Source organism: Tursiops truncatus, chromosome 13 (genome assembly GCF_011762595.2).
Source record: "Tursiops truncatus isolate mTurTru1 chromosome 13, mTurTru1.mat.Y, whole genome shotgun sequence".
In the NCBI taxonomy this organism is placed as follows: Eukaryota; Metazoa; Chordata; class Mammalia; order Artiodactyla; family Delphinidae; genus Tursiops; species Tursiops truncatus.
In genome coordinates, this window is record NC_047046.1 from 34,887,608 (window position 1) to 34,904,231 (window position 16,624).

The 16,624-nt window shown below is 33.2% G+C and overlaps 1 protein-coding gene across 5 annotated transcripts in view; it reads right to left on the minus strand.

Moving 5' to 3' along the window:
- The window catches only part of SMCHD1 (structural maintenance of chromosomes flexible hinge domain containing 1), a 129,199-nt gene that overhangs the window by 80,481 nt on the left and 32,094 nt on the right, over positions 1–16,624 (minus strand). For all 5 annotated transcript variants that reach the window (XR_012325340.1, XR_012325342.1, XM_019920711.3 and 2 more), the window contains 12 exons: positions 16,492–16,606; positions 16,250–16,369; positions 12,169–12,335; positions 10,111–10,201; positions 9,194–9,404; positions 6,676–6,796; positions 6,414–6,597; positions 4,294–4,488; positions 2,663–2,776; positions 1,984–2,090; positions 1,169–1,251; positions 871–984 (listed from right to left, as the gene is read on the minus strand). Coding sequence is in view for 3 of the 5 variants with exons in the window: in XM_019920711.3 (XP_019776270.1) it covers positions 871–984; positions 1,169–1,251; positions 1,984–2,090; positions 2,663–2,776; positions 4,294–4,488; positions 6,414–6,597; positions 6,676–6,796; positions 9,194–9,404; positions 10,111–10,201; positions 12,169–12,335; positions 16,250–16,369; positions 16,492–16,606 (1,622 nt within the window). In the remaining 2 variants the exon portion in view is untranslated. The remainder of the gene's footprint in view (positions 1–870; positions 985–1,168; positions 1,252–1,983; positions 2,091–2,662; positions 2,777–4,293; positions 4,489–6,413; positions 6,598–6,675; positions 6,797–9,193; positions 9,405–10,110; positions 10,202–12,168; positions 12,336–16,249; positions 16,370–16,491; positions 16,607–16,624) is intronic.

Genomic DNA, 16,624 nt, shown 5'->3' on the forward strand with positions numbered 1-16,624 from the left:
ATATATGGAATCTTAAAAGAAAAAAAAAAAAGGTTCTGAAGAAGCTAGGGGCAGGACAGGAATAAAGACACAGACATAGAGAATGGACTTGAGTACACAGGGAGGGGGAAGGGTAAGCTGGGACCAAGTGAGAGAGTGGCATGGACATACATACACTACCAAATGTAAAATAGATAGCTAGTGGGAAGCAGCCGCATAGCACAGGGAGATCAGCTCGGAGATCAGCTCCGTGCTTTGTGACCACCTAGAGGGGAGGGATAGGGAGGGTGGGAGGGAGGTAGACGCAAGAGGGAAGAGATATGGGAACATATGTATATGTATAGTTGATTCACTTTGTTATAAAGCAGAAACTAACACACCATAGTAAAGCGATTATACGCCAATAAAGATGTTAAAAAACACAAAAAACAACAGACAAGTTAACAAACAAGGTGATTCAAGTTAGGAAAATACAAGATGAGCAATAATATGCAGTTCTCTTCCTTTACCAAAGAGTGGGCCAGGATTCTCAACTGAAACAAGTACTTCTGGCCCATAGGTTCAGAGACACAGTATTTTTGATTTAGAAGGGATCATAAGGATTATCCAATCAAAATTCCTATTGTACAAACTACTACATGCATGCACATCATATCTTTATTTTAGCCCACAGCTACCTACATAGGAAAATTCAGAATAAAATGTTAAAAAAAAAACCCTCAGAAAACAATTGATTTTTTTTAATGTGAATTATTCACACCTTTGAAACTCCTAACTTTAAACAAATGTACTATCTATCAGATTGCTAGCTCATAATTACACAAAGATATTAAAACATATGTTATATATTTAAGAACAACAATAAAGATCCAAATTAGTTTGTATACTTACAGTGTAGTATAACTTTGAGCTCAACCAGGAGTTTCTTTGACCCTCCATGACTTGTTCCTGGAAGCTTTTGCATTGCTTCCCCCTTTTTATTCAATATTTCAATTCTTAATGCACCTATCAGTCCAAAATTAAAAATAAGAATGTCTCAGTCACACCCAAAGAATCTGATGAATCTGCTAGGTCTTCACACAGCACTTTAATTTTTCATGGTCTTTTACTATGAAATGTAAGATGTAAGAAAAGCATTTTTTCAGTATTTAAAAACAAACAAACACACACAAAAAACCCAAAAACATACCAATGGGGGTTCCAGCAGGCCTAATCTCATTTGGCAATAATTCATCTCCTTCAGGCCAAGTTACTGACAATCTATCAGGGAGCCTATTATGAAACCAGCATATTAATTATTCATGAACTGTGTTAATTATGGTCTTATTTTTAAAAATAATAGTTACTAGAAATTTTAATATTTATTTCTAATTTTTTTTGACAGGTTAAATCTGAAATCCTGAATGATTAATACTGTAAACATTTCCTTCTCCTCAACCACTGTTGTGGTTACAGAGTAAGACAAAATCTCCTGGTGTTAAGAGCCAGGAACTGTGGTTTTTTGAGATTTTTCTATTCATTTATAGTACAAGCTACCTTTGGGAGACAGGATAAACTCTACAAATAAAAGAATTACCAGTGAGATTCAGTAGGAATCACAATGACTACGTCATTAGCTATACAAGAGCCACAAACCCTTTTATTTTTCGATTTCCTTTTACTTCTTTTGTACTAATCTTTATCTCTCAGCAGTTACTACCATTTTCTTCTAGCTGTAGGCCAAAGTTTTTTTTTTTCTTTAACAAACTTAATCATAGTGCTGATAACAGTGACACTGTAGATATAAGATTTCCTCATTTTTCTATGAAATACAGGATTCTGTTTTTATAACAGAGAGCTCTCAGGTTTTTTTTAACAGCAAGAAGTTTGTCACAATACACACATCTAAGACTACAAGTGCCCAAATAGAAGAGCATAACGACACACTCAATAACTGCTAAAAGGACAATTCCTCTTGATTTTTCTTGTTATTTTTTACCATATGCATCTTGAAATGTAAATTACCTTGCCATTTCATCTTCTACATATTTTTTCACAGCTTTCTCAGCAACTGTCCTATCCAGCTTTGCAATTGGCACAGTTTTTATTTCATCATACAGTGCCTGAGGTTCCTGAATAAATAAAATTTACACCAATATTTAAAAAAAACTATTTAAGTATAGTTGCAACAAGAACATTTCTTCCAAAGAAACATATTTTTACCCTAGTTAAGTATATAAATCATAATAGCTATTATTACATTATACCACAGTGTTTACTTCCATTTTTCATGTAAACTCCTTAGGCCTAATTAAATAGGCCTTAGGCCATTCAAATTTTAACAAGAGCATAGTATAAGGATAAAACCAGTTCTAGTTTTGAAGTTTTTCATTCTTGAGATAGAAGTCCGGCTCCAATGTTTATGTTTGTGGGCCTTGGATGAAATGTGCACTTTACAAAATTACTGTGTTAACTAGCAATAATATATGTAACATTAATTAAACACTGGGCACACAGATGTTGTTCTATAGATTATTAAAAACATCAAATGTGAAACATAAAAATTCATGCTACCACTACTTTAACCAATGGAAAAGCCAAATACGAGGCAAAACAGAATACCGTATCTTTATTTTAACAATTAAGCAAAAGAACGTAGTACCAAGAGACTGAAGAAATATTTTTTGTTATTTGGGGGTCTTACCATTGCAATTTGAACCTCTCCTCCTGTAGCATATACTTCTCCATCATGATCACCATAAAGAAAAAATTTTACAATGCTTCCATAAAAGAGAGGAAGTGTCTTGATTGTCTTGACCTAATATTTAGTTTTAAAACAAGGATTTAGTATTAATATTTACTTTTAGAAAAACAGGTTTAACAATTACTTAACAGAACTACGTTATGCAAGGGGAAAACTCAGCATCTATCATTAGAAAAATTAACAAAAAAAGCATTCTAATATTCTAATAAAGTTATATTTGTGAAGTTCTCCACTTATTTGTAACATATCTTTGAAAAGACACAGTGGCTTCTTCATACAAAAATGTCATCGCTATGCATGTGTCTAAAATGCCCAAAGCCTTCCAAATCAATTATTATTAATGCAAGTTATCTCAAACCCCCATAAATGTTCCTTGCAGACTGTGAACGGTGACTTACAAAGTCATCATTTATTTCAAATAAATTAGCTCAAAACTTGCCTATAATGTATTTCTTCTCCTTACTTGGCTTGAAAAATCTAAGAGTAATTTCCATTAGTCCAATTCAAAACTTCCCAACTACAAGGACAACAAAAATTTACACCCAACCTACCTTCCAGCCTCATTTCATTTCTGAACTATTTCTCCTCACACACACAATAGGTTGCAGCAACCCAACTCTGTTGCTTGCGGTTTCCCTGCATTTACCTGTCTTTGTCTGTGCTCAGATTATCTTCTCTGAGAAAGCGTTTCACTTGACTACCACACAGAATTTGACAAAACTGATCACTCCCTCCTTGTAACTCTTCACAAATACCTTATTCTCCTGGTTCCCTTCTATCTCACTATCTTATCCCTTTCAATTCTCCTTTGTCAGCTCCTCCTCCTTGTTTTCCTAACCTCTAAATGTTGGAAAAGCAAGCTGTAGCTACACACACTACTTCGAGGTGACCGCATCTGATTCCAAAGCTTTCGATATATGATGATGAGAGTGTCACATTTGTGCATTTATTACCTTCATAATTACCTCTGCAAACCTGAGCCTTTACCTCTTTCAAGTTCCATACACATGCCACTTCATGCACAAAGAATTGCATGATTCACCCTCTTCTCCGAGGCCAATCCGAAGTCAGAAAATTCTCTCCTAAACTATGAGCACTATTCATTCTCTTTTCATAGCACTTACCCCCTTCTTACCTATGATTATCTGCTTAGGTTATCTCTGTTTTCAGGCTGTAACAGCCTGAAGAACAAAGGACATCCCCTAGACCTCTGCATTCTCCACAATGCAGTCAATAGCACAGTAACTCACGAGCAGCACTCAATAAAAATTTGCTGAAAAATAATTTCTCCATATCACAATTAAAAAAACAAAATGGAATTCTCCATTTGAGTAAAGTTTAGTGCAAGAAACAATAAAAACCTTGTTAATTGAGCCTTTGGCAAAAATCAAGTTTTTTATAAAATGTCCTGTTAAATTACGTAATTAAAATCCGTTTGGCCTTTTCGTTCTTTTCTGGCTCCCAAGGAGCCAAGAGTAAATATATTATTTTTGGTTGTTGATAAATTCTAATACATCTAATTTAGTTTCAAATTCTACTAAAAATTAAATCTAAAACTAAGTTAAACTTACCAGTTGTCCTGCTTTGTATATTTTTCCATCCCATTCTATTGCTGAATAAGTCGCCCAGGGGCCCTGCTTTTTAGAAGGAAGATCAGGACGTGTAATTATTCCTTTAAAAAGTGTAAATTTTATTTGTTTGTCATACTTTTCATGACAGTCCTTCAGCCATAGAGCAAATTCTCTGTCAATTTTCATTCGCTGCTCCTGTAAAATTTTAAAATGTTCTATGAAATATAGCTACTAATAAACAAATACAACCACAGACACTTCTCATTCATTTCATTTTTCCTTTCACATACCTGCCCACCCCAGAAAATCTAATAAAAGACTAAAATATTTTGCTGGATCCTTCTCCCATATGAATTTAGATTTCTATCAAAGACATTACTAAAGAAAGAAAAATCTTTGCTACACCCTTGGGTCCAAGGTCTTAATGGTCAATATCAACAAAGATTTGCTTCCCTGTTTTAAATCCTAGGATATACCAAAAAATGACAAACACTGGCTGCCTAGGATAAGGAGAACTAGCTGATTAGGGGAAAAAGGTAAGTGGAAGTCTTCTTACTGTGAACGATGCACATTCTCAATAGGGCAATAAAAATATCTTTTTATGTATCAGGCACAGATTTAAATACATATAGTACTTAAACATATATATGGTATATCTATGGTATTAAAATGTCATTGTGGGGAGTGATTAGGGGGAGAAAAGGTCAAAAAAGCTCTTTTTATAAAGTGATAGTGAAAAAAAGGTTGACAATCATTGCTATGCAAAACACATCTTTCCTTTTAATTATGTATTATATATCTATATTTATTCAGAAAATAAATCATAAAATAAAAATTGTTTTCTAATAATATATAAGAAAAAAATGTGCTATTGCTTATCATTCTTCACCCTGATGGGAGACAGTATAGAGATTTACATTCCAGCGTAAGGTGCTATATACTTGTTTAATGCTTATCTTTAGGAGAATGAGTAGGGAAGATAATCTTTACATAACACGCTTTCACAGAAGACTTTGCATAAAGTTATAGAAGTTCATTTCCCCCTATATATCTTATTCCACAATATACCATTTCCAAATGAAAATGGGGCAAAACTAAAACTGATTTCAGCTTAAGTTTTTGCAGCTTATAGTCAAAGGGCCAGTATGTTAATCATTAAAAAGAAAAAACTTTTGGTTTTAAAAAGTTATTTCAATAAGAAGTAACATGTACATTGTAAACACTCAAAAATGGCATATACCTTCAAGGAAATCTTCCCCCTAATCTGTTCCCAGGTACCAACTCCTTCCTGAATCAGCAAATTACTGTTATCACTTTGTCAACTTGACAAGAATATTAAAATTATTAACTAGGAATGGGATAGTCTGCCTACCAAATTTTTATGCTGTATTTCAATGTACAGCCCTCGTATTCGATAAAAGTATATAAGACTCAGTATCTTTTTATTCAGAGCAAAATGAATTTCAACATGTTGTAGGGATGACTGACTATAAATACTGTGTGTCATGTATTGTGCTTATTGCTTAAGCAATTTTAAATTCAGAATAAATGCATCCATCTCTTGGCAACTTAACATTAAACTACTGAAAGAGTAGCATCAAGTAAGTTTCTGAGGTGCTTAGGTAGAATAAAAGTACACTAGTTCTATCCTATTTTTTAAAAAATTTATCACTCTTTTTCTATTGATTAATGTAGATTTTAATACTGATCAATCTCACAGCACCTTTTAGCCCAAAGTATTTCATAGTTCTACCTCAATTTTACCCCCAAGATTAGATTAAAATTGCATATTTAGGTTATTAATATATAAACACAGCTTTTGTATTAGATAAAATTGTTCTTATATGCTCTTATCAAATGGACATGGTTCTGTAGCTTCTATTTACTATGTCAAGGTACTGATGAAGATCTGATAAAAGATCTGTAAATTTTACCTGAACAAGATCTAATCAATTTGAAATTTTTGAGTGAACACATAAATGCTCATGAATGAAAATTTATATTCCAGATTAAATAAAAAGTATGCAAATTGTCAGTACAAATCTACACTACTAGTGACTTTTGTTGTACTTAAAATAGAACACTTGCAAATATTCAAAATTTGATACTTAAAACCATACCTGTCCATTTAAAATCCTTGTAAAAAGGGTGTTCTTATCTTTCAATTTTAGCTCAAGATCCATAAAGGTCAGTTTATTTGTGCTGACCTGGAATTTGTCATTAGTGAATAATGCACCAGATATCCTATTGTAGCACTCAATCGGTGCAAGCCCTCTCTTCTTAGGAGGAGTACACCAGTCAAAGCTTGAACAGAACAAAGTATTAGTTAGTAAAAAGATTAGATCACAAAACAATATAATTTCAGCAAAAATCAGAACTTACTCTTCAACAGATGTATATGGTATTAGTCGTCCATTCCAAAAACATTCAAAAATAGGTCTTTTCCCTCTTGCTGCTTTCTCAAGTATGAAACAGTCATCATCATCATCTTCATCTTTTAATTCTAGAACAAAGGAATATTGGAACAAAATGTTTATTGCTATAAAGTATACGCAATTTTTACCACTGAGAAATCAATTTCTGTAAGTGAAATGTTAAAGCTACTTCAGAGAAATGGTAACAAAAAATCTTATGATCTTTAACATTGCATTCTATCAAATCGAAAGGTGGCTTTATTCTGTCTGCCCTCAAAAAGGCAGATTTTCAAAGTGGTTCCACATTACCAATAGTGTTTCTCATTACAAAGTCAATAATTGCTAACATACTAATCCATCTGTGTTAGGAGTACTATAGTAGCTACTGAGCCTGCAATCTTTAAAACCTATTTATAAATATGGGAGCTTGAATCCTGTACCTAAACCACAAGCTTCACAACTCTGTCACAACCAGTTTACTTACATAAAAATCATCTGGAAAATCTACAGTATCGAGCAACAGCAAGTTTGCCTAGCTTGGACAAATTAATAACACTGAATGTAAGTTTACTTTATGATACAGCTAGAATTATAACCTATGTTATAAAGCTCAACTGTCTACATTTTTATGTTTGTTAGTAATACATTTTCATATATTTAGATAAATTAGATTCAAACATCATGATCCTGACATAGTAATATCTCAGTTATTCTGGCATTAAGTCATTCCCCCCACCCCCAATAAAGCCTTCTTCTCCCAAAAAAACCCTCACAAGTCCATCACAAGTAAATATTCCTTTCAATCACACCATTTCACTTGCTCTTAGAGAACCCCTCTGATCTCATTCAACTTACTGGCTATTATTTTAAGACATCATTTGAAGAACTTTATCTTTTTGTCTATAAGCATGCAAAAATTACAAATGGCAAATGAAAAACATGCTAGAGACTTCACGGGAGGGAAGGTCACTGAGTAATAACATGTATGAGCACTTACTAAACAAAGTCGGGCACTATTCTGAGGACTTGAAGCAGTTTCTTATTCAACCCTCACAACACATCTATGAGGCAAGAATTATTACCCCCCCAACTTTACAGATACTGAGGCAGGCGGTACTTTGTCAAAGTTTACACAAAGTGGCAAAGATAAGATTCAAATCAGGAAATCTGGTTCCAAAACCTACAATACTAAGGCTATACTAAAGAATTATTCTGAATGAGAAAATTTAATACTGTTAATCTATGAAAATTCAATGCAATCTCAATAATACCAGTAGGATTTTTTTAAAGTGAAAGTACAGTACAAAGTGATTCCAAAGTTTATCCAGAAGAGCAAAAGATTAAGCATTAAGAATTTTCTCAAAAAAGAACAATAGTGTCTTGCCCTATAGATATCAATATACAGTATAAAGGACAAGAGAGTATCATTACTCATGTATAAAAACACAAAATAGGGACTTCCCTGGTGGTACAGTGGTTGCCACAGTGGTGGCACTCTGCCTGCCAATGCAGGGCACATAGGTTCGAGCCCTGGTCCAGGAAGATCCCACATGTCGCGGAGCAACTAAGCCCGTGAGCCACAACTACTGAGCCTGCACTCTAGAGCCTGCGAGCCACAACTACTGAGCCCACATGCCACAACTACTGAAGCCCGCGCACCTAGAGTCCGTGCTCCACAACAAGAGAAGCCACCGCAGTGAGAAGCCTGCACACCGCAACAAAGAGTAGCCCCCACTCACAGCAACAAAGACCCAACACAGCCATAAATAAATAAACAAATACATAAATTTATAATAAATAAATAAAAACACAAACTAGATCAATTCCTTATAGTAAAAAATCCGGATCTATGCACTTATGGGAACTTTATATTATTATGAAAGTGATATTTAAACTATTACAAAAATCATAACGTTCAATAATTGGTGCTAGGAAACTGGAAACCCACAGGGAAAATATTAAGTTAACCCACACACAAAAAAGATTAGAGATGTGTTAAAGATGTAAACATAAAATGATTAAGAAAAAAAACCACAGGATCTTTTTTATAATCTTGAGGTATAAGATACCTTTCTATAGCAAGGCAAAAATCAGAAAGCATAAAGAAAAAACTAGTATGACTAAGTGAAGTTTAAAACTACTTTATAAATACCTACAAAGATAACAGGAAGACAACATGGAGAATATATAAAGGATTACTATGCAGTATATAGCTAAAAATTCACTTCAGGAAGAGATCTATGATAAAAGAATATATAATCTTTCTTAAAGCCACTGCTTTATTCATCTGGAAATGAATATACACAAAAATTAAGAATTATAAAAATTATAAATACTTTAATAACTTAAGAAGATTTGCATGAGGGAAAAAAGTTTTTAAATTTATCTAACCTCAACAGCTCAACTAAGAATTATTATTAAGAAAACAAATCACTATCCTAAATCACAACTTCACATTTTGTAGCTAAGATAACAGATTAACATACTTGATGGAAAGCATGGATCATCAGGATACGTTTCTCTATCATATAAAAAAGGGTGATATCGGATAATCCCTTCCACTACACCATCTCCTTCAACATGAGCCTTGAACTCAAAACTATCGGCTGCTGTATTTATATACAACGTCTGCATGTCATCTTGTATTTCCCTTAGGTTGATAATCTTAGGTGTCTTCCCCTTTTCAAACATAGAAATCTAAAATAAAAATAAAACAAAAACAATTAAATTCTATAGTGACTTTACTTTTGTTCTCACCTATGATCCAACAACAGAACAGGCAAAAACTACTTTTATTTGTACAAGTAATCATCTAGCTTATTGAAATACATATATATTTTTATTTGGATTAAATAGCTCTAAGTAGCATCTCAAAAAAAATACACTATAAAAACTGAAAGTAAGCAAAGAAAGAGCAAAGCAGAGCTGAAGGATATATTAAGTGATGAGTACATTTAATTCAAGGTTTCCTGCTAGAGGTAGGAAGTGGGATAAAGATGTACATGAAATTCTTCCTGACGTGTGGGCAAGGATACTGAGAACTCAACACTCAAATATTCTTTTCTTCTAAATCTTACTTTACCTGTTATAAGACTTCTGTGAACAAAAGAAACTATTTATTCCTTTTCTTCCCTGCTTTTGAGACATGATATTCAGTTAACAGCTCATATCTCTAGAGAAGACAGAGAAAGGAAAAACCATATACTATAGTAAACAAAGGTTCCACAAAAATACATCTAGGAATAATCTCTTTACTTGCATATCAAATTAGGGAAGTGTTCTGGTAAAAGACAAGGACAGAGAAGTTGTCTATTTACTGATTGAGTTTTCTTGTCCAGAGTAACTTGGAACTAGAACAGATACCTAATAATTCACAATACTTTAAGAAAGAATTTTATCTTACTTCAATATCAATGTTGTTGAAAGGTCCAACTTCCTTTGATGCACGTTTTTCATTCCCTTTTGGGCCATGAATATAGTAATGATAAATATGCCTAAAACATAGAAGAATACCTTTACACTTTTAAATCACATAAAATTACAGTTCATCTAATCTTCTACCAAAAAAAATTCTATAACTACTATTTGGCAGTACTTACTAGGTGCCAAGCACTATATGAAGCATTTTTAAACAGAGTAAACCATTTAATGGTAAAAACAATCCTGAGATTCAGATATTATTACCCTTCATTTTATATAGAAATTGGCATGCAAGAAACGTATATAATTTAATTTACTTAAGGTCACAGAAGTATAGAGTTGGGGGCGCTTCAATCCAAGTCTTTCCAACTTCAAGGCCCAAATACTTTTAAGTATAGTTTATCAAAAAAACTAAAACTAGAAGTTAAGAGGCTATAATTCTACTTGTTAGGGATGTTCTACAAAGGACTCAAATATCAGGGACTATACAGGATTCAGTAACTTTAACTTATGTCCCCAACATGAGAGTATCATTCTGTAACTCTCATCTTTCTTCTCCTATGACACTGAAACAATCTTATGCCAATACTCCTAAAACTAATAAATTCAACATTATCCCATCAAAAACCACCACTTCAGAAATCTTTGTTATTTTATTTTGGCAAATGTTTCAAAAGATTATATTTGGAGGAGATTATTCACCTCTCCCCATATCCCGTATCACATGTGTAATTATTCCTCAAGCAGGAATTTAAAATATTCCTTCATATGAATTTTAACTTTTTAAAATTACATTAATTGTCCTAGTTTAAAACACTACTAAGATAAAAGGAAATCACTGAAAATCATGATTTCTTTCTTCAGACATCTCAAAAGTGTTAACATCATAGTCAACAATAAGTTTACAACCATACATTAAGAAAGAGTGCTATAAATAGCTTAGCAAGCGTCTATTTCAAAGAATGGTTAAAGTTATACATCATTCTTTTTAAAAGCAAGAGTTAAGTTATAATTATGTCATTAATGTACACTGAATTCCTTCAGTTAAGAGAAATAATAAAATAACTAATAAAAGATGTTCTTAGAGAAGAAACATTCCAAAGTCCTATTTAAAACTCTTGTGTTACAGAGCCAATAAACATCAATATTCAAGAAAAAAGGCATTCCTAAAATCAATTTCCCCATAAAAAATTTTAATTGTTAATATATATGTATAAAATAGAGAATCTCAAAGTAAGTACAACAGCCCTTTGAATAAATAAGAAAAGATACTTTCTTTAAAAACATGAATTTTGTACAGTATACCCATTTTGCAAGACTAATTAATTCAGGTTAATACAAATTATGGAAACAATCCAGTCAAAGGTCTATACTGTGTAACTACAGAGGAAAAAACTTAAGAGCCATTAAATGTATATACTTCTGATTTGATCTAATGGAATATATACTTCCTAAAAGTTTTCCTGGAATAGATACACTAAGATTTATTTTCAGTATTACTCATGTCACATGAGTGATAGACTCAATACATTCAATAGACTCAATACATTTCAATAGACTCAATACATTCATTCAGTAAACTTTTATTGAGCATCTACTATGTAAAAGGAAACACTGGGATACAGCAGTGCATAAAAAACGACAGACATTCCAAGGTAGAAGGCAGACAAAAATATAAGTAAACTGTGTGGTATGGAAGATTATAATACATGCTACACAGCAAAAGCACAAAAGGGGGATCTGGGAGTGATGAGCTGAATTGGATGAACTCAAGTTTATTTTAAATGTTATCACAGTTGTCAAAAAGCATGGGCCTCATGTTTGTATTTGTAATGACCAATACATTACCGGTGATCGGTACAATATTTCCAGAATACAGAACCACTTTAATGCTAACATCAGAGTAATGATTCCTGTACTGAAGGGAAGGAAATGGGATAGGAGTAAAGCAGACAGCCAAGAGGCTTCAATATGTCTGTAATATTTTCTATCTTAAAAAAGATAAGAAGAAACATGTCCTGAATCAAATGTAAATACTTACGTTAACTGTCTCGTCCAAAGAAGGAAATAATTTTTCAAGTACTGTATGTGTTCTGGTTGTACCCCTGTGATAACCACAGCAGTAAAGCTATCTTTTTCCTTCTCCTCTGAGATAAGATGATGTAGAAATCTTTCATCATCATTTGTAATGTGAACAGAATCAGACGGCTACAAGAGTGAACATAAAGTACAACACATTACATGCACCTTAATTGTAATTAACAAATAACATTTACATCAACCTTTAATGTGATTCACTTGGATAATTTCAAATACAGGCTTCAAAAATCTTTTGGAGGAAAATGGCCAATTGCAAATCAGCTGAGTGTGTGACAACAATGCTGTGAGGAGAGGGAAACTTTTACATAGATTACTAAACTGGCATACATCAAGGAGAATGCTAAACCATAATGCTACACGAACTGGAGAATCATAAAGAAAAGGGTAAAGAAAAATAAATACTGAGTTTAAAACTGTGCCCCAAAATTGAGAACACTTACCCTAAGGTGGAATGAGTCCTTGCTTGGGGTACCTACCACTTAACTTGGTCAGGACCAATGCCCAGCCAGCCCTCCAAGTTCAGGAAAACTAGGATGCAGCCTGAACCCAGCTGGCTTAGCCCAAAGGCACTCTGTTTAAAAGGGAGTAAAATCATCCTGGGCCCCAGTCCACTTTCAGAGGGAAGTGGGGAGGGGGGAGTGGGGGAATGTTTGAGGATAAGAATTACAAACTTCTCAGTTTTTACTATGAGTCTGTATGTTAAAAATTTCATGCATATATATATACTATATAAGTTGTACACATAAAAACGTATAAGGATAAAGATACACACTGAACTATTATGTCTAGGAAACTGGTTTTCTTTTTTTAGTAAGTGTGTATTATTACTTTCTTAATAAAAAATAAAAACCAACCCTCCAATACGATTCCAATGCATCCCTACACAGTAAATTACTAATATTATAGCTACAATACATAATATATAAGTAACATTTTATACAGTTTGAGAGTTAGTAGATTAGCTTGGGTTTACTGATGAGGCAGGTTCATTATCCAAATATTTGGATAGCACCTTCTAAGCCCTATGACTCAACTTGGGCATGAGGAAAATAGGGTTCAAGATAAAAGAAAGAGAGCATCCTTCCTCCCTACAAATTCCATCTAATAGATGAGAAACAAATGATTATAAAACAATGTGCCATTAGAAAGCTATAAGCCAAGAACTACAGAGTTAAAAAAATAAAAATGGGGTGACATTCACCCAGCAGATGACTTAATAAAAACATCCCAGACCAATGAGAACATGAAGGATTTGAGACTATAAGGGATACAAGGTAGTTTAGAATGTATGTTAAACATATGATGAAGGACGTGGCTGGAAAGGCTGAATCAAGCAGTGGAAATGAGTGCAAGAAAGGATAAATGAAAGGAACTATTTTAAAAGAATTAAATGTGGTGAATGATTAACAACAAGGATTACAGTTACTACTATACTGTTAATAGTTGGAGGAAAGGGGAAGAAAATAAGAAATGCTTATAGATATTTGATTTCAGATGTACCAAAAGGGAGTTATTTACAGAACCCGTGGAGAGGGACATCTAACTCAAACTGGAAATGCGTGTGCTACATAGGATCAATTGGTATTCAGCTGCCATTTGTACCACCTTATGTTGTCCCCTCCCGGGCTGCAGAGGATGGAAAGAAATCAAAAAACATCTATTTCTCAGACTCTTAAATTTTTGCTTGTGGATGCAAATTAGGTTTCACCAATTAGATGTACTAGCCAAAGATTTAGAAGGGAAAAGTGAGGCAAAGGCCATCTCCTGAGGTTTCTTAAAAGTTTTCTGTTACCATGCAAGGTACTGAAAGACCAGTATCCAGGTTCCAGCTTAAGCATCAGCACTGATACAGCACTAGTAATGGCCAGAAATTCTGTGTCCATTGTTGGAACAATTGTGGCAGCAAGACTTTTCCAACTCCTGGATCAGAGATAAGGTACTGTGTTTCTGAATTCCAGATCCAGCTGTGGTCCTCCAGCTACCTGATTACAGCAGATGTTGCAGCATCCCTAGAAGGTCAGTTTGGAATACCCTGGCATCATTCTACAAGACTCAGCCTAAAGATCATTCCTTCAGCCCAATAATCATCTAAGCATCTAACTCCCTTTATGAAATCCTTTTCTGTTTAAAATGGCCAGAATGGTTTCTTCCCTTTAAGGAGTCCAGCCTGATTCAATGTTTCAATCTTAAGAAAAAAGTCTTGACAAGAAATACATATTTGAGAACTGTTGGTATTAAGTGGTATATATAAGAATGAATATATATATATATGGGGGGGGGGGCGTGTGCATGCTAGTCCCCATAGATCAAAAACCATCAACCCCCCACACACCGTACTAACTGATAACAGCGCAGGAATAGAGGAGGAGCCCCCAAAAAGTAGGCTGGAAAGGACAGGTCAGAAAAAGAAAAGGACTAGGGACCTACTGGTACCCATGAAATGTTTGCTGGGATGAACTAAGCACAAAACACAGGAAAAGCTGGAAGAAATGATAACCCAAGAGACCTCAGTACTATCCAAGCTTTATCATATCCATACAGTTCTGAAAAAAAAATCACTTAAATTCTGTTTCTATTTTTCACCAGTTTTAACACGGCAAATAATATTTCCACCAATATACTTTATAGGGCTTTGTGATTTTAAGATAACATAGAAAAGATAAGACAGAATACTGTTACATAAACAATATATTAAGATATGTAAACTGTTAAATAAATGCAATAAATTTAAAGAGGAAAAGGTGGAATGACAAAATGAAGAAATTTCTCGGACAGAGGATAATGTTCAGTTATAAAGAAAGTAAAAGTAGCTAATAAACATGAAAAAAATTCAGCCCACTAGTATGAAAGAAAAGGTATTATTTTCACTTATCAAACCACTAACATTCTGCTATCATTCTTCCCTCCCTGCTTTGTTCTTTTGAAAAATAAGGAAATGATCCAACAGGCACTTCCAATATACCTTTGTTGGGAGTGTATTTGATTTGGGTTCAACCTTTCAGAAAAGCGACTTTGTAATATACACCATAAATATTTCTAAGTTCAAATTCCTTATTACAGTTATAAAAATTCTAACAATTTATACGAAGAAAAAACTGCAGTTCAGGCAAAATGTTGTGCAAAGATACTAATAGCAGTGTCTTTACAATTATAATAAAATCCTTCAAGTAAGCTAAATGCTTAACAGAATAGTCAAATTACTGTACATTTAGCCAAAGATACTATGAAGCTATTAAAAGTGTGTTGTGTACCAAAATACTTTCTAAAATGAAGTAATACTCAAAATATTAATAAAACAGAGCTCAAAGCATAAGTATATGATAAAGTTTAAACTAGAAGAAAATTTGACTAAATATGTCATAAGTACTTTTTTCTGGTATTTGAGACTATTTTTATTTTCTTTATAAAATTTTTACAATTTGCTTTATAAGCAGAAAAGAATTTTTTAAATCTTACTTTTAAAAAAGGTTTTAAAAAATTTTTTAATTCTAAAATGTTTCAAACAGAGAAAAGCTGAATGAGTAATACAACAAATACCATGTGCTCACCAACAAGATTCAAATTTGTGAACACTCTGCTTATTAAAATGAGCATTTGAATGCAAATTTATAACAGAAATAAGTTTCTCGTTTACTTATTTCTCTGGAGCTCAGATTTCTTAAAAGTCTATTACCCTATCACTGTTTTCTACTCTGCTTCTATAATTATTATACAACAAATACTTAAAAACTCACACTCAGTTCAAGGAAAAAAGTTTACAATCTTATGAACAATTTCCAGAAAGCTTACTTGGCTTTATGAAAAAATCTGTTTTCTGAAGACTTCAGCCTGAGAAAGCACATAAATGATCACGTTTGCTATTCACATAATTAAAAGAAAAAGAATGAAAATTTAATTTGAAAATTCCATATCTTCAAGTTTTTAAAATGACATTAGCATCTCAGAAAATGAAGAAAATGTTCTTGTCCTATCATCCATCCAAAGTAATGCATCTACAATTACTGAGTTCAAATGTATTGTACCTTTCTGTTTCTAATATATCCGCTATATATTGCCTCTTTATTTTTCTCCTTCTTCTCAAAATCTTCTTTAGAAAGTACAAGTTCATGAACATCCTGGGAATCTGCAGGTTTGCTTATCATCTGTTAAATATTTAAAAGAGTACTTTATAAATTCCCACAATTTAAACTGGATAAACACATTTAGAAAGTCAACCTCAAAATATTTTGATCAACTTTCACTTTTAAGAAATATTTTTACTTACTCTGGCTGATTGTCCAACAAAGAAAACAGCCTGCTTGCCCCCAACACCAAAATAGGAAATATCACTATTTAAACTGCGTGGCACTGGTAGTGGTCGAACATATCCTGAATGATCACTAAAATAAAACATTACA